Genomic DNA, 21,732 nt, shown 5'->3' with positions numbered 1-21,732 from the left:
GGTTCAGGCGCTTGTGGACAGTATGCACAAAATAGTTCGGTTGCCCGAGAGCCTAAGCCAACTGTTGACTTCTCAATAGTTTGGACGCCCAAGGAGTTTTGAACTCCTAGGGTTCGGTCGCCCGAGCTCTCTTAAATTCCCTAGAAATATTCAATTCAAGTGCATTTCTAACACTCCTGTATTTTATATGATAAGTGTGAGAGTGTTGGGGCCTAGAGTCATACTATGGTCTTACTGAGCTTACCAAATATCCTATATGCATGATATGCAGGTAAATAATACATACCATATTCCTAAGTTACTATTACAGACCCACATTACAATAATTGAGTTGACAATACAAATTAAAATCTTCAGGGTCTTCATGTTGCTTCAAGTGTCATTTCTTGAGATGTTCATCTAAGCCTGCACAAACACTTGAAAACCATCAAATACTTAAGTATTTGTCATTATCAAAACCGGGTGTGACCTATAAGGTCAACACACGTGCTGGACGCCTGCTAGTAGTCCTGACCCATATGCTAGTGTGTGAGAGAGATCCCTGCTACCTTTTGAGTTTTTCTTCCACTTTGTTTCCCTAGACCATATTATCAAGCTGCTGATCATGTTTTTTGCTTAAAGATCCAACCTTTTTTGACCTTGTACTCGTGGTAATCTGTTAGTTGTTGTTTGGTGTTCGTAAAGGCTTTCTGTGAGTTTCTTGGATTTAGAGCAGTGTCGGTGCTAATACATTGATTTGTGAGGCTGTGGTAGTGCTATATCAGGTTGTAGGTGGTTCACCTCATTTGGTTTTTTCGGTGCTTCACATATTTTGTGGTTGTCCCGATTAGTTTTGATTGTTCTTCTTGTTTGACTTTGGTGTGGCTGCTGTTTTGTGATTGTTGGGATGCAGTCTATGAATCCCAAAAACATGTTTCCTTCATTGCTACCATAGATAACAACTAAAAAGTTGGATGGAAAGAATTATGTTCAGTGGTCTAAGGATGTTCGGGTTTATTTAGTAGGATTAGGAAAATCTGACCATTTGCTCCAATATGATCCTTTTGATGAGAAGATAAAAGAAGTGTGGATTCAAGAAGATGCCTTGATTGTTTCTCTCTTGTGGAATTTGATGGTGCCCCAGACTGCACGGATGTGCATGCATCTAGATACATGCAAGGAGACATGGGATTATTCAAACTTTTATACTCTAGTAACATTGCACGCATGTATGATTTATCCCAAGAGTACTTTCAGTTACAGCAGGGAAACGAGAGAATTGTTCATGATTTTGGAGAGATGAAACGTATTCATGAGGGGCTTAACATTGTGCAACCTATAATTGCCAATGTTCATGAGATACAGAAGCAGAGGGAGTAGATAATTCTTTGGGTGCTAGTGGGCTTGAAACTTGAGTTTTAGGCAGTCCAATCCAAGAAACTTTAAGTAGTGCAGAGTTTCCATCATTTGTCGATGTGTATTCTCGTGTCCTTCGTTCTTCCTTTAGCACACATTCTCCTGCTCTTGCATCTGGCCTTAAGAGGATAGCCTTTGCTACACATGGTGATTCTAGTTCTACACCAAACAACTGCAAAAGTTATTGAGGTGGTTTGAGCATTCGTGGTGGCAGAGATGGACAAGGTAGAGGCACTCCTCGCAAGTGCACTCATTGTGGACGAGGTAATCATATTATTGAGCAGTGTTGGGATCTCCACGGTAGACCTTCACGTGTTGCCATTGCAGCCACCATCGACTCCACAACTTTAGGGCCAAGCCCCCCGGGGGGGGGGGGGGGCAATGTACTCTATGTTAGAGGAAGAGTATTCCATGTTCTAGCAGTATTAAACATCACAACAAGCTTCTCTCCTCATTGCATCTCTTGCCCAAATAGGTAATCCCACAGCATGTCTGGTATCCAGTACTTCTTGCCCTAGTCCTTGGGTTATTATAGCACAATTATACCTAATTTCTTCTCTATTCTTTAGTATTCTTACTTTTGTTGATGGATCCACCATTGCTGTCAAGGGAATTGGGACTGTGAATCCCAGTTTTTCTATTTCTGTTCTTTTGATTTTGTATATTCCCTAGTTTTCTTTCAGCTGTATGTCCGTTAGCAAGATCATCAAATGCATGAATTGCTCAGTAATATTCTTCCTAGATTCTGTGGCTATTAAGGATTTGATGACAAGGATGAAAATTGGCTGAGGGCATGAAGTTGGTGGACTTTATCGCTTTGAGTCACTATCTCCTTCTACTGGCTCCACTGCTGCTACACACCTCTCCAAATTCATTATCCCCTTGTTCATCCTTCATTGGAAAAATTGAAACTTCTAGTTCCTAATTTGAGTTATGTCTAGTCTTAATTGTGAGTCTGGTCAGTTGGGAAAACATCATCGTGTCCCTTTTGCTTCTTGAGTAAATAAACGGGCTGCAAGCCCTTTCATGTTAGTCCATTCTAATGTTTGGGGTCCTAGTAGAATTGTGTCCAAGTTGGGTTTTCGATACTTCATAACCATTGTAGATAATTATTCAAGGATAACTTAGGTATATTTATAAAAAATTTTCTAAGTTATTTCGTATTTTTTGTGTCTCTTGTTTTGAAATAAAGATTCAATTTGGTTTGCCAGTTTGAATACTTTGAAGTGATAATGTTAAAGAGTATTTCAATGCTCAGTTCAATACTTATACGACTCAGTTTGGTATTGTTCATCAATTATCCCGTGCTCACACTCCTCAATAGAATAGGGTTACAGAGAGGAAAAATAGACATATCCTTGAAATCACTCGCACTTACTTTATCAAATGTATGTATCTAAAGTGTTTTGGAGTGATGTTGGACTTACTACTTGCTATCTTATCAACATGATGCCATCCTATATTCTTAGTGGTATTCTTAGTGGTAAAATCCCTATTCCATTCTCTTTCTTATTCACCTCTATTCCCTCTACTTTCTCGTATATTAGGGTGTGTGTCCTTTGTTTGTCAACTAGCTCTCAAGGTGGTTAAGTTAGATCCTCGTGCTATAAGATGTGTAATTTTGGGCTACTCATATACTCAAAAGGGATATTGTTGTTATAGCCCTGCATTGCATTGCTTTTTTGTTTCTACAGATGTTACCTTCTTTGAGTCTAGACTTAATACACTCAGTCCCTAGGTGCTTTGGATCTCAATGAGTCTCTTCCTCTATCAAATTTTCTAGATTCTAGTTTGCTGTCCTCTTACCCAATCAACCAGCTATGTCTCCATGTAGTTTGAGTCCTTCGTATCATATTAATCGTCTTAATCTGCAGGTGTATTCATGCCACCAGCTCCAAGAAAGAGAGTCCCCTATAGCTTCTACTATCACTCCTTTGGTTTCTTCTTCTGATGATCATATTACCCATGATGTTGATCCTCCCATTGCTGTCTGGAAAGGTAAACACAATTGTACACAACATCCCATTTCCAAATATGTTTGCTATGGCTTCTTATCACCCTCCTATATTGTTTTGTTACCGCTTTATCATTTCTTGCCCTTCCTAAATCTGTTTCGAAAGCCTTAGCCCACTTTGGGTAGAGGAATGCCATGGTTGAACTGTTGAAGGGATGAATGCTTTACAGGACAATGATACTTGGGACTTGGTATCTCTCCTTTGTGACAAGTCTGTGGTTGGCTATTGCTGGATATACATTGAAAGTCAACCTTGATGATTTTGTGGCTACTTTGAAGGCAAGTCTTGTTGCTAAGGGGTATACTCAGGTGTATGGTTTGGATTATTCCGACACTTTTTCTCTAGTTGCCATACTTACTTTAGTATGTCTGTTCATCTCCTTGGCTATTGCTTCTCACTGGCCTCTGCATCACTTAGATGTGAAGAATGCCTTCTTGCATGGTGATCTTGAGGAGGAGGTCTGTATGGAGTAGCCACTTGGGTTTGTTGCTCAAGGGAGTAATACTTAATGTGTCAGCTCAAAAAGGCACTATATGGTTTGAAATAGTCTCCCAGAGCATGGTTTGGTCGATTCAATGCTCTAGTACTTAAGTTTGGCCTACGATGGTGTATAGTGGATCACTTTGTGTTTTATTGTCATACTTCATTGGGTAGAATCCTTCTTATTGATTATGTGGATGATATTGCTATTATAGGTGATGATGATAAAGGTATTTAGAGTCTTAAACATGTTCTACAAACTAAGTTTCAAACCAAAATTTGAGACTGTTGAAATGCTTCTTGGGTATAGAAGTATCTAGATCTCGTATGGGAATTGTTTTGTCACAGAGGAAGTATGTTCATTGTCTATTGTATAAGATTGGACTATTGGGATCCAAACAAGTTGATACGCCCATGGATCTTAATAGCAAGTTAGTGCTGGATATGGGTGATTTATTGCCTAATCCTAGACGATATCGGAGAGTTGAATTATCTCATAGTCATTTGGTTGGACATGTCTTTTGCAACAAGTGCTGTGAGCCAATTTTTGAATTCTCCGAGGACAAGTCACTGGGACTCAATAATTGCATCTTGAGATATCTCAAAGGTGCACCTGGGAGAGGTCTTTTATATTGAGATCAGAGTCTCACTTATATTTAAGGATATACAGATATAGATTAGGCCGGGTCGCCTTTTGACCGAAAATCCATAACTGGCTATTGTATCTCGGTTGGTGGTAATTTGGTTTCTTGGAAGAGTAAGAAACAAACTGTGGTGGTTAGGTCAAGTATTGAATCAGAGTATACAACTATGGATCACACTAGTGAATTTGTTTGGTTGAAGTACATGTTGGAAGAATTGGGTTTTCCACATTCTCAATCTATGGAGTTGACGTGTGATAATCAAGTTGCTCTTCATATTGCCTCCAACTCAATCTTTCATGAGCGAACGAAACATATAGAAGTTGATTGCCGTTTTGTTCGGGAGAAACTTGTGCTGAACCTCATTACTACCACTTAGGTGAAGTCCGATATGCAGCTTGCTGATTTGTTTACAAAATCTTTGGGGGTGCTCGAGTTAAATTTATTTGTAATGAGCTAGGAGCATATGACATTTATGCTCCAGCTTAAGGGGGAGTGTTAAGGTTATTTTAGCCTTTTAGTATTACTGTTAAGTTTGTTAGGTATGTTAATAATTGAGAGCTAGTAAAGGTATTATGGTCATTAGAATGTATTTGATCTGTATTATAAATACAGGGAGAGACCTATCTTCAAGTTAGGTCATTCAGTTAATCAAAATCTCAGTAGAGGCACTGGAAACAGACTTTGCATGAAGAAGAGAGCAAAAGGAGTTTTATCATGAAGAGCACTTGAGAGCATTCTACTGATCAAATACAAAGTAGTGATTGCATTACCCTAGAAACACTCGGGTAAATGCATATGGAATAATAAGGACCGAGAGAGCTCAAGTAAATGTGTGTTCATGCACTTTGCATACCGTTTTGTTGAGTTTAAAACAAAAAAGTTGGATAAAAATACCATGGTCAACAAAAAACAGTGGATTAAACTTTTGAGTGTACTGTAAAACATTATTTGAATGATAAATTTTATTATCAATGCCAAATTGAGTTCTTATTTCATTATGAAAGGTAAAAATTAACAAAAAATCTGATTTATCCCTAACAAATACAACCATACCACTCTTGAATAATTTTGAACAAAAGAGATGAAGTATTGTAGACCAATTTGGCTTTTGACATGATGAGAACCCCAACCTAGTTTTCAAAATGAATGAAGACGAACATAGACCGACTATGAGAATATTAACCCAATAAGAAATAAGACCAATAATATTTTCCAAACTTGAAAGCCTCTCGCTCTAAATGAGACGTGGACTTTAAAATGGAAAAATTGTTGGGCTTTGTGAGGATGGATAACCTAAATAAGGATGCTATTGACCAAGTGAATCACTCTGATAATTTGTAGAAGCTGCCATAGAAGAACCACTACCTCTGCCACCATCAAAACAATGACATCAACATTTTTCACACACTCCACCGGTCACCTTCTTTGTTTGGAGATCTTGAATGACATAATAGGATGGATAAGAGGCTATTTGAGAAACTTAGGGGTTGTTTGATGACATTTCTCTTTTTAGGTTTTTGTTTTCCTTACAATACAGTAGAAGAACATGTGATGAAAATGTGTTTGTCTACATTGCTAGTTTTTGGTTTGTGTTGTCGGTTTTCAATTGTTGTGGTGAAAACCAAGAATCAGATTTTATGATTTCCATTTTAGCAAGTCTGTTCTGGCCACATAGTAATTTAATATCTAGAATTCATATTTTTTTGTGGACTAAATTATCATATACACAATTCTAGATAAAAATAGAATTCATTTAAAGAATATATTCGTATCATTTTTCAGTTGTCAAAATATAGTAATTAAGTAAAATATTTTTGGTTAATTTCTAATTTTCATTATAATATTTTCTAATTTTTATTCTTTTGAATTTTCATTATTCTAGTATTATTTTTAATTGTTATGATAAAAATAAACTTTTTTCAATAGGATTGTTCATTTTTAGTCTTGAAATATTCAACCTGCCTGAGACCATGGCTGGTATTTTGACCCTCCTGCCAAATTAGTGGCAGTAATCTGAATGTTAACAGTGTCTTCCGTAACTTCATCGCTAAGCAGCCAAGTGCAGAGAATTAACGGCTAGAACCAAAGCTGGCGGATAGCATAATCCGCAGCAGACAACAGTAACCTCAAGAATTATAGGTTTTCTGGAAAGATAGAATATATCACCATGTATTAGACAGTAGAGACCAAGAAGATAAAACTTATCAGCAACAGCTTCTGATGCTGATAAATTTTATGCCCTCTATTACAAACTATGGATTGAAGGAGGTCAGATCTGATCATACATAAGAGTCAAAATTCAAATACAGATCTGGTTCCCCGAAAAACTGCATGAATAAACCTACAAGCAGGATACTCCAGTACCATAGAGCACTGTATTCTACCTTCCTTTTTCTTATGCCATAAACAACGAGGGATTACTTTAGACAGAAATTGCACAGTTTGCTGACAACCAAACTCAGAACATAGAGGGAAAAGGTGCATGAGTTGCACTACGAAGATGAACTCCAAACAGTTTATTAGATCACCCGGGCAAAGGGATTTCTGAAAATACTTAGCTGGAAGTAGCTCTTATACCATCTAAAAAAACCAGAATCATCCAGACAGTAACTTAAAATGAAAGTATCTGAACTGAAACAGAAAAGGAGAAGAAAAAGAATAATTAGAGGAGAAAGGATAGTGAATCCATTAGTAGTAGAGAGCTACTGACTGCTCCAGATTTTATTTAGTTTCTCCTATGAATAGGGTGAGTTAAGAGACTTAAATACCGTTCAGAACCAGATATTACAATATCCCAAAACTGACCCTATGATCAGCTAGAATTCTTCAATAATCACAAAACAATGTTGTTTTTGTATTAGAACTTTAAGTGAAACTCTGCTAAATCATCACCTAGTGAACATACTTCCATCATGAACCATGAAAGTAATTTAAAGTTTGTTATACCAGAAAGACATGCTGATTATCATTGTATGCAAGTGCGTCATATTTAGTCAATAAAAGTGCCCACATTTGCTTTGGCTTTCTTAGTCAACTCTTTTTTTGGCTTCTCCTCTTTTCCTTTTCCCTTTAGCGCCCCTAATACATTAATATTCCAGTTTTGTATCTTCTTGAGAAACCTTGCTACTGCATTACATGGTTATCTGAATATAAGACGTGCAATTTATTGAATGTATTCATGCATATGCATCTGAAGATTGTTAGTCCTGTGGTATTGGTTACTTGTTCTTGGTTATCTTGGAATAAGTTTTTCACTTCTAGTTCAGTTATTCGTTTACTAAAGGCTTAGACCGTGCATTACTTTTATAGTTAGGTACATAACAAGTAAACTGTTAAGGTTAAGCATTAGCTTTCCCAATTTCTTGTTTTGGATGTTGTGCATTCATCTAAAGATTTAGCATAGGTAGCTTTATATTTTGATTAAGATTACCTTTGGTATGTCTAGGGACTAATTTCTGTTTACTTTTTCAATTAATAGATCATGTTTACATTTCTTCATAAAAAGTAAAATAACATTCTCTGTAACATGACAAATGATTAATATTTACTGTGTTAGATACATATCATGCGTTGTGGGATGTCCCATGGAAGGAGTGGTGCCTCCATCAAAAGTAGCATATGTGGCTAAAAGGCTTTATGATATGGGTTGCTCAGAAATTTCCCTTGGTGACACAATTGGTGTTGGTACTCCTGGTAATGTTTAAAGCTGCTCTTTGTTTTTCTTATTTTAAATAGTTCATTTTCTTTATGTGACAGATCAATAAAAAGGTATGTGCACCGTGATTCAATTTGGGCTGGCAATGGTTGGGTTTGGGTATTTGGGATGCTGCCCCCTCCCACAGGCCACAACTTTGCTTCCACCTGAATTTGGCTTGTACATGAATCTGGGTGAACTGGGGTGGAAATCAGAGCAAAGTACAAAGCATCATATATTATTGTGGTACAGTTTACATACTTATGGTGGACAAATGTGTGGGGTCTTGGTTAGCTTGCAGGAAAATAATCAAAATCTACATTACATACTCTTTTTAACAAAAAAAAAAGTGCAGAGTTTTAATCAGATTGTGCAGTAATGTAATTTTTAGATTACTACTTTACCTAAAAGCTTAAGCTATTAGGTTGTGGGCCAACTATGTATATCAAGCCTTAACACTAACCCGCACGGTGCACGTGCAGCCCCATTGAACATGGAGAGATAAACACACAAAAAACAGCACCATTACAGGGAATAGGATAATTCTTAACAAGCAACAAACACTGGCAACAAGGCTAACCCAGAAACTCTTGGCCACCATGGCTTTGATACCATGTTAGATTACCACTTCACCTAAAAGCTTAAGCTGTTAGGTTGCGGACCAACAAGGTGTATCAAGCCTTAAGAGTAATATATGACAAACTAGAGCTGTGAATATGGATATTTAGTGAAAATATCAAGTAAAGCTTTATCTTTTGATGTGTCCATGCCCTGCTATCTGAGTGGTGAGACTGCATCCCATTTGTTTTTACATTGTTCTTTTTCATGGGAAATCTGGGACATTTCCAGCTCCTATTTGGAGAATATGTTTTCTTTCTTTGAGGGTTTTGGTAAAGAGGGGAAGGTGCTGTGCAAAGTGTTTTGTTTGCAGCTAGGGATTGTATTTGGTTGGAGCACAATGCTAGATTCTTACAGCGAAAGGTGATGTTTTTGGTATCAATCTGGTTTGAGCAGGCAGTTTTTTTTTTGGAAGAATACCTTTGACTTGATAGGTGCTTTTCAGTAGTTCTACTGAGCTTCCTTTTTAGTTTCTTTTTCGTTTTCTTCTTTTTTCATGTTTATTTTCTTCTCAGTGGAGGGTGGTACATTTTCTCTCTCTCATCTCTTTTGTATAATTATAATTTTTTTTTGTTGGAAAATAATAAGTGGATATTTAGTTAAAAAGATGAGTCACAAGTGTTTTGAAACAAGAGGATATTTAGCAGAAAAATTGTTTAGATGGATATAATGATGTTTTTCAAGAGTCAAGGAATGAAGAAGGAAGATGGTATTTCTAGTGGGAGACAATGGATATGGGTTCTTTAAATGCTTTAAGATGATTGATATATGGAATTCATTTTGATGTTTCAAATTCATTGTCTTGCTTATGGGTTTGGCATTTGAAAGCAATTTTGGTTGTAGAAGTAACCTGATGTAAATAGCTAGCCTCCACCTTTTACTCCATGTACTGTGAGGCTCCTGGCATTAACATTTAAATTTAGGGGAAGCTCCAAAACTCTTACTAATGAAAAACTGATACGCACGAAATAAAAAATTAATAGTAAATATATTTAATTGAGTAATATTCTGGTTAAGGAGTTGCGAAGTGATCTTAATCTATCTAGTCAGCCTATAACAGGCTAGACATGAGATCCAATCTCTGTTTATGTACATTTGGAATCCTTATGTTATGGGAGCAATGGGGCAGGTTTTCCTTTTACCTACTCATTGCATTCTTAGATATTGTTGCCAAAAGTACCGAAGTGTGTAGTGTGCTTCCTTCAGCATCTGTATCTTGCTGTTAGTGTACTTCTCATCATTGGAATTACTATATCATATTCCAGTTTAAAGTTTTAGTTCAGGTTTTATCATCTAGTTATCCACTTTGGATATTTGTGTTAGGTGGGGGTTTCTGTTTAGGTTTTGGAACATTTATGCCCAAAATGCATCTGAAAATTGGAGAGTTGTGCATGGACACATTGTCTCTGCACAAAACATGAGTGCAAGTGTACATAAACAGAGAGTGGAAAAAACATTAAAAATGCTTTAGCATAATTATGAACTTGATTTCCAAGGATATTTAGTTCCTTTCCCTTTTATGAAGGTAGAATTGGAGTGTCATGTGGGGCATTAAGTTTGGCCTTTTTGGCATTTTGGGAAACAAAAGTCATCTGGACCTTTTGAATGAATGAAGGGAGTTTAATACCACAGTTCTGGAACTTACTATTTTCTTTAATATTTAGGAATGCATTTTTCTAAAAATAATCAACACTATAAATATATTTGTTTCATGGTATCATATTTACTTTTTTATGCATCCGATTTGTTTCCTATAGAATTTTTGTTTTGTGAGCAGAATTCAATTTCAATATTTCTTGAATTCTTAAAATATGTACATCCCAATCTTACAATATATAATACAAACAAAGACTCTAAACAAGGAAACAATCTCCTTACAGAATAATATACAATTTTCTACATTTACTCACTTTCCTAATTTACTCAATATTGTCAAGGATACTCGGGATTTCAACACTCCCCCTCAAGTTGGATCATAGATATTAATCATATCCAACTTGCCAATGAAATCGTCAAAGTTCTGTTGTGCTAACCCTTCAGTAAAGATATCTGCAGTTTGTTCCTTGGTAGGTACATAAGTCATTCAGATGATTCCTTCTTCAACCTTTTCTTTGATAAAATGTCGGTCCACTTCCACATGTTTAGTCCTATCATGTTGAACTGGATTGAGAGAGATATTGATGGCTGCTTTGTTGTCACAATAGAGTTTGATTGGAAATTTCATCGAAACTTGTAGCTTTTCCAAGAGTTTCCGTAACCATAGTCCTTCACATATCCCCTGTGCAACTGTTCTGAATTCAGCTTCAGCGCTACTTCGAGTCACCACGTTCTGTTTTTTACTCTTCCAAGTTACCAAATTTCTCCATATAAAGGTGCAATATCCAGTGGTTGACCTTCTGTCTTCTGCCGATCCTGCCCAATCCGCATCTGTGAAGATTTCCACTTTCTTGCTTTCATATTTTTTAAAGAAGAATCCCCTGCCCGGAGAACCATTGAGGTACCTGAGGATCTTATACACAACATCTAGATGAGTCTTTTTCAGCGAATGCATGTGTTGTCTTACAACACTTACCGCAAATACAATGTCGGGTCTGGTGTGTGATAAGTAAATTAGTTTACCAACCAATCTTTGATACCTTTCTCTTTCAACTGGTATTCCACATTCTTCGACCCTCTTTACTGCTTCAATTGGGGTTTCACTAGGTTTGCATCCAAGCATGTCAGTTTTGGTTAGAAGATCAAGGATATACTTTCTCTAAGCGACACTGATACCTTTCTTTGATCTAGAAATTTCCATTCCTAAGAAGTATCGCATTTGTCCTAGGTCTTTAACTTCAAATTTAGCAGTTAGGACTTTCTTTAATCTTTCCATCTCCACTGTATATCTCCGGTTAGAATTATCATCAGCATATATTATCAGAATTGTTTTCTTACCATTTTCAGACTATTTGAAGAACATAGTGTGATCTGATTGCCATTGTCGATATCCTTGATTTTTAATTACCTTTGCAAATTTGTCAAACCATGCTCTGGGGGATTGCTCGAGTCCATACAAGGACTTCTTGAGTTTGTATACTCTGTTTTCTTCACCTTTCTCACTGAATCCTAGTGGTATAGTCATGTAGACTTCTTCTTCTAGCTCACCATTTAGAAATGCATTCTTAATGTCTAGTTGCTGTAGTGGCCAATCTAAGTTAGCTGCTAATGACAGGAGTACTTGAACAGTGTTTAGTTTTTCCACTAGGGCAAATGTCTCCGTGTAGTCAATGCCATAAGTCTGTGTAAATCCTTTTGCAACGAGTCTGGCTTTATATCGTTCAACTGTCCCATCAGCTTTATATTTCACTGTGAAAACCCATTTGCAGCCAACTGGTTTCTTTCCACTCGGCAGGTTCATAACATTCCAAGTTTCATTTTTTTCAGGAGCCCACATTTCTTCCATGACGGCTTCCCTCCACTCAGGACTTTGCAGAGCTTCCTGAATATCTTTTGGAATTTTTATCCTGTCAAGGTTAGGGGTAAAAGTACGATACCCTGTAGATAGAGTTTTATAGGACATGTATTTTGACCAGGGATATAAAGACATAACTTAGTTTGTTTTCTGACTGCAATGGGTAAATTTATGTCATCAGGTGTAGACTTATTAGAAGAAAGCTCATGATCATTGATTACCTGATCAGGAGTGGTCGTCAACTCATGGTTGCTCGGAGCTATCACTGGTTCCAACTCTTTTGGTGCCTTAGGTATGAGATTCTCCCTGTGCTTTGTTTTTGGCTTTCTGGAGTAAACAAGTATTTCCTTTTGTTTTTTTGCATCTCCCCCTGAGTTTAAGTGATCATTTGTATATGGTAGGTCAGGACATGCAACGGGAGACGCAATAGATGGGTCAGGGAATGAAGCAATGGGAGACTCATTAGGTGGCACTGATTCGGTAGTAAAGAAATCAAAGAACCAATCTTCACTCCACTTCTCCTCCTAAAGAGAGGGCTTTTGGAAATAAGGAGTGGTTTCAAAAAAAGTGACATCAAGGCTAACAAACATTTTTTTGGAGACTGGGTCATAACATTTGTAGCCTTTCTAGGTAGGAGAGTTGTCACGCCTTGAACCCGCGAGTGAGTCCCAGGTGTGAATTTAGTAACCTAACCTATCTCTGTATCAATTAAAACATACGTGATATTATACTGAGTGAGGGTTCGACCCCGTGGGGTACACGTACACCCTATACACATTCACATACATATACATACACATCACATACGCAGCGAAAATGTTCTTTCTAATACATACTATGTACCATACCAGAGTCTATACATAGTTAGAGTCTACTCTCCAAAATAAAGTACGTAGTCCGGGCGTCTACAAAACCCAACAATGACAACCCAGTTACAAAATTCGTACTTACACAAGTGCTATACGTAGCTAACCGACAACCACGCTCCTGAACGCTAGGATGGTAGTTTCGGCTACTTGAAGGACCTGAAAAATATTTGTATATTCAGGGTAAGACACCTCTCAGTAAGGAAGAAAGTAGGTTATATCAGTGTGTGACATACAAGTGTTATTTCGACATAAAACATAACACGATACAGTTTCAGTATTTTCACAATTCAGTTCCAGTACATACGATACAAAACATACGGTCAGTGTCGTCACACTCTTCGGCTGAAGCCGGCTGCATTACACAGAGCACCCGATAACCTGGCATTAGCTGAAGCCCCATAGAGATATCGTTGCTAATACGGTGTCAACTCACACCTATCGGTGACCAACCGTAACAAACAAGTGATATTTCACACCCTCGGATATAGAGTCGGACACACTTGCTCACAGTAATTAGCCGAGACATGGCGTTTCACAAAATCTGGAACAATTAGGAACTTATGTTCCTATACCTCTCAACTTATGGTAATTAGTCGACACACTGTTTTACAAAACTTGGAACATTTTACATACAACAGTTCATTCCACACTTATTTGGTATACAACGAGAATGCAGTTTAATACAAACACAGGTACGGTCATCTCAATACTACAGTTTTATACAACATACGATTTTCTAACAGAAATAGAAATGATACCCGAAACCCCTAAATTTTCCCAAAACAGTTAGCCGAAAATCCCGTATTTTCACCCGATAGATTTTCCCAAATAAGTAGCCAAATCATACATACAATCATAAACTATATGTTTACCGATTCCGATTTCAAAAATAACTGATATAAAGAGAATCCCCTCACCTTTTCCCGAATACCAAACACGAACTCTACGACTCCAAAATAGCGAACTGAGGTACCAAAACCTAAACAACGAAGAACAATATTTCCTTACAATACTATTCTCTACAGATCTACTGAAACGAAAACGAAATCGGACCCTTACCTCGATTTTTGGTCAAAACCCGAAACTCCGTGAATCGAATTTCCGATTCGCTATAAACATAGAGATTCTCCTCCTGATCCATGTAGCAACGTCGGATCGTTGATTTCGGCAACCGACGGTTCGAAATCCTAGAGAGAGAGAGAGTGTTCAAGTTCTAGAGAGAGAGAGTATGTGTTCAAGTTCTAGAGAGAGAGAGAGGGTTTTGGTTTCTTCTTCATTAAGCAAAGCTAAAAGATATATATAAGCAAGTTGACCTGGTCAAACTCGTTGACGAGACGACGTCCTCGTTGACGGGCTGTAGAAGGAAGTTTGTTGACGCCAAGGTGGCCTCGTCGACAAGCCTGAGATTTCAAAATTTCCCAAAATCCCTCGGTATCTCCTCGTCGACAAACCACTGAACCTCGTCGCCGAGCTGTACGCGAGACCTCATCGACGAGAAAAGAAGCCTCGTCGATGAGTCCTACTGATTTTTTACCTTTTTAATTTTCCTTCTCTTTTCTTATTTATTTAATACACCTATCTCGGGTCGGGTTGTAAACCTACCCTCCTTACAAAAATTTCATCCTCGAAATTTGTAATCTCTCATTTGCCAACTCAACAACATACCTAAATGCATACCCGACTCTAGAAAGAGCCGATAGCCACCCACATAGCAACCCCGTCCCAAATGCATACATACCCTTAATGGCGGAGGAATATACCGTGGTTACATACATACCATCTCGAGAGTCCACAAAATCACAAAACTCTCGCAGAGACTAACCACACAACGTTACTACAATAGCATAATATTACATACATACATACCTATACCGATCCTGCTACCCCAAAACTACTACTCAAAACAATTGTGAATATTTTTGGCATATTTTTGTCTCTAACTCCCAAGAAGCTTCCTCAACCGCTTAATTCCGCCACAGTACCTTCACTAACGGTATCTCCTTGGTACGCAGCTTCTGAACTTTACGGTCCAGAATCTGAATTGGTATCTCTTCATACGCCCAAGCATCCTCAATCTCTAAAGATTCGTAACTAATCACATGTGACGGATCCAACATGTACCTCCTCAACATGGATACGTGAAACACATCATGGATTCTCGAGAGCGCTGGGGGTAGTGCAATCCTGTAGGCCACTGGACCCACTCGTTCCAATACCTCGAATGGTCCGATATACCTCGGGGTCAGCTTGCCCTTCTTCCCGAACCTCATCACTTCTTTCATTGGAGCGATCCGCAAGAATATCTTACCCCCCACCTCGAACTCCAACTCACGGCGGCGAACAGTCACGTAACTCTTTGCCGACTCTGAGCTGATTTAATCCTATCCCTGATCAAACCGACCTTCTCAGAAGCTTGCTATACGAGTTCGGGACCCAATATCTCCCGTAGGGCCTTTTGATATAAGGGCCGAGACGTCAGGCCCATTGGGATTTGGCTCATTCCCATTTGTACTCAGATTTTAAACGGACATGTCCGGCCCGATACGATCTCCTTGGGGCCTCAGCATCACTTGTCTCTTGCTCTCCTTCCTTCTTACCTCAACGAATACTTCTCGGGTTGAAGGTAGAGGTCGCCGGCCGAGGATTTGTCCCCGCACTTTGTCGAGATCTCGGTTGAGGCCGGCCAAGAACTCGAAGACCCGTTGTTTTCGAGCCTCCTCCTGTATCGCGTGCTGTCACTGGAGCACTCCCATTCCTCTTCGATGCTTCGATCGAGCTCCTACCAGAGATGGGTCATCTTCATGAAATACTCCGTGACATCTCTATCGCCTTGCCTCATCTGCCACAACTGGGTTTTGATTTCGAAGATTTGCGAATAACTCTCGACATCAGAGTAGGTTTCACGAACGGCGTCCCAGACATCCTTTGTTGTAGGCAAGAACAGGTAGATTTTTCCAATCGCCGGCTTCATCGAGTTGATGAGCCAAGCTGTGACCATGGAGTTTTTGGACCTCCATTTTTGCAAGGCGATAGCATCGGTAGGGTCTGGTTTTCTCTGTTCACCGATAAGGTAACCCAGTTTCCCTTTTCCTTCAATCACCAATTTTATAGATTGAGCCCATTCACGGAAGTTTTTTCCGTTCAATTTCTCCATTGAGAGTGGAAAGGCTGTATTGTCTAACTCATTCAAACCCCCAGCGGATGTGGCCTCCGAATCCCTGTCAGGTTTTTTGACTGTTGAGAAATAGAAACAAAAAATAAAAAACAGTGACGATACCAAGCAGACTTAGTTAATGTATTTGTTACTAATTATTGAAATATGATTGTGTAATACATGTGCCAAAGTCTTTTTATTAAAGTCATGCTCATGGACCTAAGGGGATGAGTGTAGGTTGGCATTTTGATGCCTTTCCATGCTAGACTGCCACCTGCCAACCCACAGCGATACCAATAAAATGGAAGTATAAGGTTTATGGCAATAAAAAAAGAAAAAATTCTGACTTATATTCTTACTTTTTCACTAAGTGATAAAAACGACCCCTTTTTATACAAAATTTCCTCCGCAAACTAGTTTTGTGGCAAACTTTTACCTTGTGAAGCCTTAATTAACCTCTTCCCAGATGGTTTAACTTTTGTTTCTGTTCTGGTTTTACTTTTCTTGGTCTGCATATTTTTAGTTTCGAATTCTCTGGCTTCATCTGGCCCAGGTACCGTCATTCCAATGCTTGAAGCTGTTATTGGAGTTGTACCTGTTGATAAGCTTGCTGTTCACTTCCATGATACTTATGGGCAAGCTCTTTCAAATATTCTCATATCACTCCAAGTAAGCACTCTTCTGTTCACTTTCATGACATCATCAGCATCACCCTCATCATCATCATTATTATTATTATTATTATTATTATTGCAAAAAGTATAATTAGAAGATACTAATTATAATTTATTTTCATTATTACAATTAAAAATAACTATTGTTATTTTTTTTTCCCCGCACAAGGTAAGAAGAATATTATTAGCACCAGGAAATACATACAAAGTAACAAAAAGCTTCAAAAGCCTCAAGGCAAGAATCACACATAGAAACTGCTAAGCAGTGACAAGCAGCCGGCCCCACAGCTAAAATAGCTTCAATCTGTCCTCTTGAACAATTTTGCCCACAATCTCATCAACCATAGGATGAATCTGAATCATCTGATCATGAAGAAGAGAGTTTCTGACTCTCCAAACATAGTAGATAGCAGAGGACCAAATTAGCCTGCTTGCACCCCTTCCTCTTCTTTTGGTATAGAAGAGACTTTCCAATCTCATCATTACAGGAGATGAAGTTTCTATGTTTATTTAGAGCAGCACAAGTAGCCTCAACAATTCTTTTAGTAGTTCTACAACTAAAGATAAATATGATTTCTCTCTTCAATTGAATCATCACAGAATTTGCAAATGAAACCCTTGGCTTTACCCTTTTGTAGAGTAGGAAGTCTGTCTCTCGCAGTTAACCAAGCAATAAAACTATGTTTAGGAATAGATTTTTTGAACCAGATGGCTTTAAACAAGGAACAATATTTTTCTTGGTTCTAATAAGCTCCCAGGCGGAGCTGAATGTGAACTCCGTAGATGAAGAAGCATTCCATGTCACTGTATCCTCTACTGCAGGGTCAAGGGAAACCTTCTAGGCCATTTCCAAGAACTATTAGACCCAAAATCTGCCACTTATGCTTCCTTAGAGATCCCCAGCTTAGACATGAATCAACTGCATCTGTTTTTGTCTTGTTGCATTTTATTACATTCAATTTTGATTGAACGAATTCTTTTATTATCAAAGGAAATGTAATTGAACTGTAATGTTAAAGATAGTTCTCCATATATATTTTTCAAAAAAAAAAAAATAAGATTTATGTCATACAAAGATTTTTACCACCAAAATCCTGAAATTTGGATATATTTTTCCTTCTTGCTACTCATAAATAATATTGGACACTATTTTGCAGTCACTATTCTCCTAATTTTACAGGGGCAGGTTCTATGTATAATACATGGTAATTGCAATTTGCTGTAATTTAATAATGACTTTATTGTTTACTAACTAATTAAAGATCCATTGTTGGCATTGAACTCCTTGGGGCAATGTGGTTTGGTTTCTTGCTATAAATTGATAAATACCATTTCTCGTGGAACAGGTGCCCTCGGGGAAAGTTGGGGGCTAGTTTTTTATCTTCCATCTGCCCTAATAATTGCCCATTGATCTGGATATTGAATGCTTAACCATGCTTGAACCCTGCTTATATTATCTTAGATTATGTTGATAGCGACAATCTGTTGACATGTCATTATTGCTGATATAATCGATGATTAAACATCAATTTCTTCATTTTGAACATTCATTACAATTTTCTTGCATTTGCTTTGTTACATATTCTGATTAAAAAATCTTGTATTCACAGATGGGGATAAGCTCAGTGGATTCATCAGTCTCTGGTCTTGGGGGTTGCCCATATGCTAAAGGTGCTTCTGGGAATGTTGCCACCGAAGATGTTGTTTACATGCTGCATGGGCTTGGAGTGAAAACCAATGTGGATCTTCGAAAGCTAACGTTGGCTGGGGATTTCATTAGCAGGCATTTGGGGCGCCCATCTGGTTCAAAGACTGCAGTTGCTTTGAGCAAACTCACTGCCCATGCCTCCAAGCTATAAAATGCTGGAATTCGATTGAAAACCCAAAATGAAACTGATTTGGCACCATCCTATTCCTAGGCAAGCAAAACGACGCCAATTTGTACGTGATAAAATTAACCCAGAAATTGGTCTATAGCGTATGCCTTCCCAGTTCTACACGTTTCTTTCTAATAAGCAAGTGTAATGCACTCTTCTTGTTATTTAACCATATAGGATTAGAGCGTGGGCCCATGTTTTTGGTTACCTACCAGATACTGTATGTCTGAAACTTTTATTGCCCTGTCACATGATGCGTGCAAATATTAATTCCATCACATGCTTCATGCTTCCCCCTTTATGGGAAAAAGAATTCAGGTCAACAATCTTGCAGAATCAAAGACCAAAACCCTAATCCATGCACTGCCTGTGATTAATATATAAAGAGCAAGAGTCAAAGCTTCCTTTTATTTATTTATTTATCTTTAAAAAGATCTTCCTTCAGCAAATGGAGCATTCTGAATCCCATGTTCCCCGAGTCTTATCTTCTCTTCTTTGGACAGAGAAACATTTCATTTATTGTTGTTAATTGTGGTAGCTTGTAAATTCATTGTTTAATGCTCTCTGCAGCGTATTAATATGTGTATATTCATTTTTTCTTCTACAGAAATGGCACAGCTATCTAGGATCATAAAAGAAGAATTTCATTTTTTACGGGTAGTTGGGTGGTAGCCGGCGAAAGGTAGGTGATGGGTCTTATAGCAAATACAGTGTGCTGGGAGCAGCAGGCAGTGCAGGACAAAGAAAGGGGTCTCTCAGCAATTTCATGCATTAAATACCTTCTTTAATTTGCACTGAGGCGTTTGTCGACCTGCTGTTTGTTTCACCGTTAGGGTTTAAAAAGAGGACTTTGTCCCTTCTCGGTCCTGCCGGCAGTCTCTCTGTAGCTGTGGTTTCAGTTTTACCACCAAATCATAACTGTAATGTTAAAAAAAAGGGAAAGAGATATCCCAAGTTGGTTTTGGCAGAACCCTTGAAGGTTGTGTGACATTAAATTCCAGCCTGATATGTTAAAAGGTGAATAAAAATATTTTTATGCTATATTTGGAGAGAGAATAATATGGGATATTAAATTATTTTAAAATTTATATAAATTTAAATTTAAGTCTGAAAATATCTATATCAACAAATCAACAATTTTTTTGAAAAGCCTCTTTTTTTTTTTTTTTTTAAAGGCGAATTGTGTGAATATGGGTGATGATTCGGCCAAGTTAAAATCACCCAGATGAATTTTTTTACCCCATTTTATTGCTTTTAAATTTAAAAAAAAAAAAAAAAACTTTTGCACAGTTTTTACGCTTAATTTTATATTTTCTTATTCAATTGCTTGTAAATACACGCATATATGATGAATTGGTAAGTTATGTCACAACCTGAAATGTGAATGAATAGACTAAATTGAGAGTGAAGATTTTATTTTATTTTGCCCATGATATTTTGTCTCTTGTAATATGCACGGAGATTGGGTTGTCTACATGGATATGACACTTTACCTTGATTTTTGATGTTTGAATTATAGCTGTGATTTTGAATTTATATTGAATTTAAGACACAATTTTATTAATATTTATACATTATTTTTAAAAATGTTATAAAAATATTGAGTATATTATTATTGATCCAACTATCAGTTGACGACTATTGACCCAGTGACTCAACCTCTTGGGCCAATATTGGAATTAGGTTAAATAAAGAGCTTATCCTTAGCCATACATAAATATTTGTACAAACAAATAATAACATGGCAGATTGTGATTGAGGCCATTAGAGTAGAGGGGTCTCTCTTGTTTCCAAAAGAATATGTTCAAGTGGGAAAATTGTAGCTTAAAATTGGAATGTCCAAGGAAGGAGCTAGGTAAATAAATAATAGGTGGTGACAAACCCCACTTGTGAAAGAGAGTGCAATTGAAAGAGAAGAATTCAAAGAAACCGTAATGTAACTTTCAAAAGAGAGGTCTAAAAGTAGCGAGTCCTCCAAAATAATAAAGATCCGTTTTAGTGAACTAATAGCAACGTTGGAGATTCTTACATGATGAATGGATGAAGGAAATGAGGTATCGCGGAAATAGGCAAAGAGAGAAAGATAATTACACTATCTCAAATCAAAAGTAAGCCATGTCCATGGCAAAAGAAGTTATCAAGGGAGCTAAAAGAGACCTTATTAGGCCAAAGGCAAATTACCAAAAACCCTTCAAAAGAATAATCAAATTTGAAGTGACTTGAGGGGCTAAACTAAAACTAAAAGAAAGTAAAGAACAAATTGTTAAGCTACTAGTGATTGTCTAGCAATAGGAAATACTGGCTTGAGAAGAGAAGAAATGGAAATAGAAAAGGAAGCCAGTGTATAAGTATGACTTTAACTTATAATTTATGAACATGCCTACATGATGTGAAAGCTAAGGGGGTTGCAAGGGCAAGCCAAACAAGCTTGGAAGGGAATTTACAAACGAAGAAGTTATAAGTACTTAAGTAATAGTGTCCCTTGAGGAGAGGGTATGGTAAAGTACAATATAGCGTAGGAGGGTAAAGAGCCAGAGCATGCAAGAAATACTTCGCATTAAGAAGGAAAGCTCCCGATAAGAAGTTAACGGTTTCTTGAAAATTTAAGTCTTCTGTAGTGTCATTAGAAAGAGGGCTTCATTGAAGAAGAGAACTAGAAGCAAGAGGATCCCTTCTTTAAGGTTTGAGATGGACATCAAGAATATATAGATGTCATGGGAAATATTCTAGGATAGAGAGTTCTGTTAACATCTAGGTCAATTGAAAGATGCCTTAGAGGCGTTTGAGTAGACACTATTTCTTAAGTTGGATTATTTTTTTTCTTATGCATAGTATTATCTTATAACCAAATACATTTGATC

General features: G+C 37.6%; 1 protein-coding gene across 14 annotated transcripts in view; it reads left to right on the top strand.

Annotated features, from left to right (window-relative positions):
- The window catches only part of LOC131168179 (uncharacterized), a 56,085-nt gene extending 36,173 nt beyond the window's left edge, over nt 1-19,912 (top strand). For 5 of the 14 annotated variants that reach the window (XM_058127449.1, XM_058127448.1, XM_058127447.1 and 2 more), the window contains 3 exons: nt 8,091-8,227; nt 16,874-16,989; nt 18,605-19,194. In XM_058127449.1, the coding sequence (XP_057983432.1) occupies nt 8,091-8,227; nt 16,874-16,989; nt 18,605-18,853 (502 nt within the window). In that variant the 3' untranslated portion in view covers nt 18,854-19,194. Of the gene's footprint in view, nt 1-8,090; nt 8,228-16,873; nt 16,990-18,604; nt 19,195-19,478 lie in introns of those variants that run through there. The other 9 variants (XR_009140239.1, XR_009140234.1, XR_009140237.1 and 6 more) reach the window with 6 other exon arrangements.
- Nucleotides 19,913-21,732: the final 1,820 nt, after the last annotated feature.

The sequence above is a fragment of the Malania oleifera genome, chromosome 11 (genome assembly GCF_029873635.1).
Source record: "Malania oleifera isolate guangnan ecotype guangnan chromosome 11, ASM2987363v1, whole genome shotgun sequence".
Classification (NCBI taxonomy): Eukaryota; Viridiplantae; Streptophyta; class Magnoliopsida; order Santalales; family Ximeniaceae; genus Malania; species Malania oleifera.
This window is presented reverse-complemented; position numbering and strand designations above follow the sequence as displayed.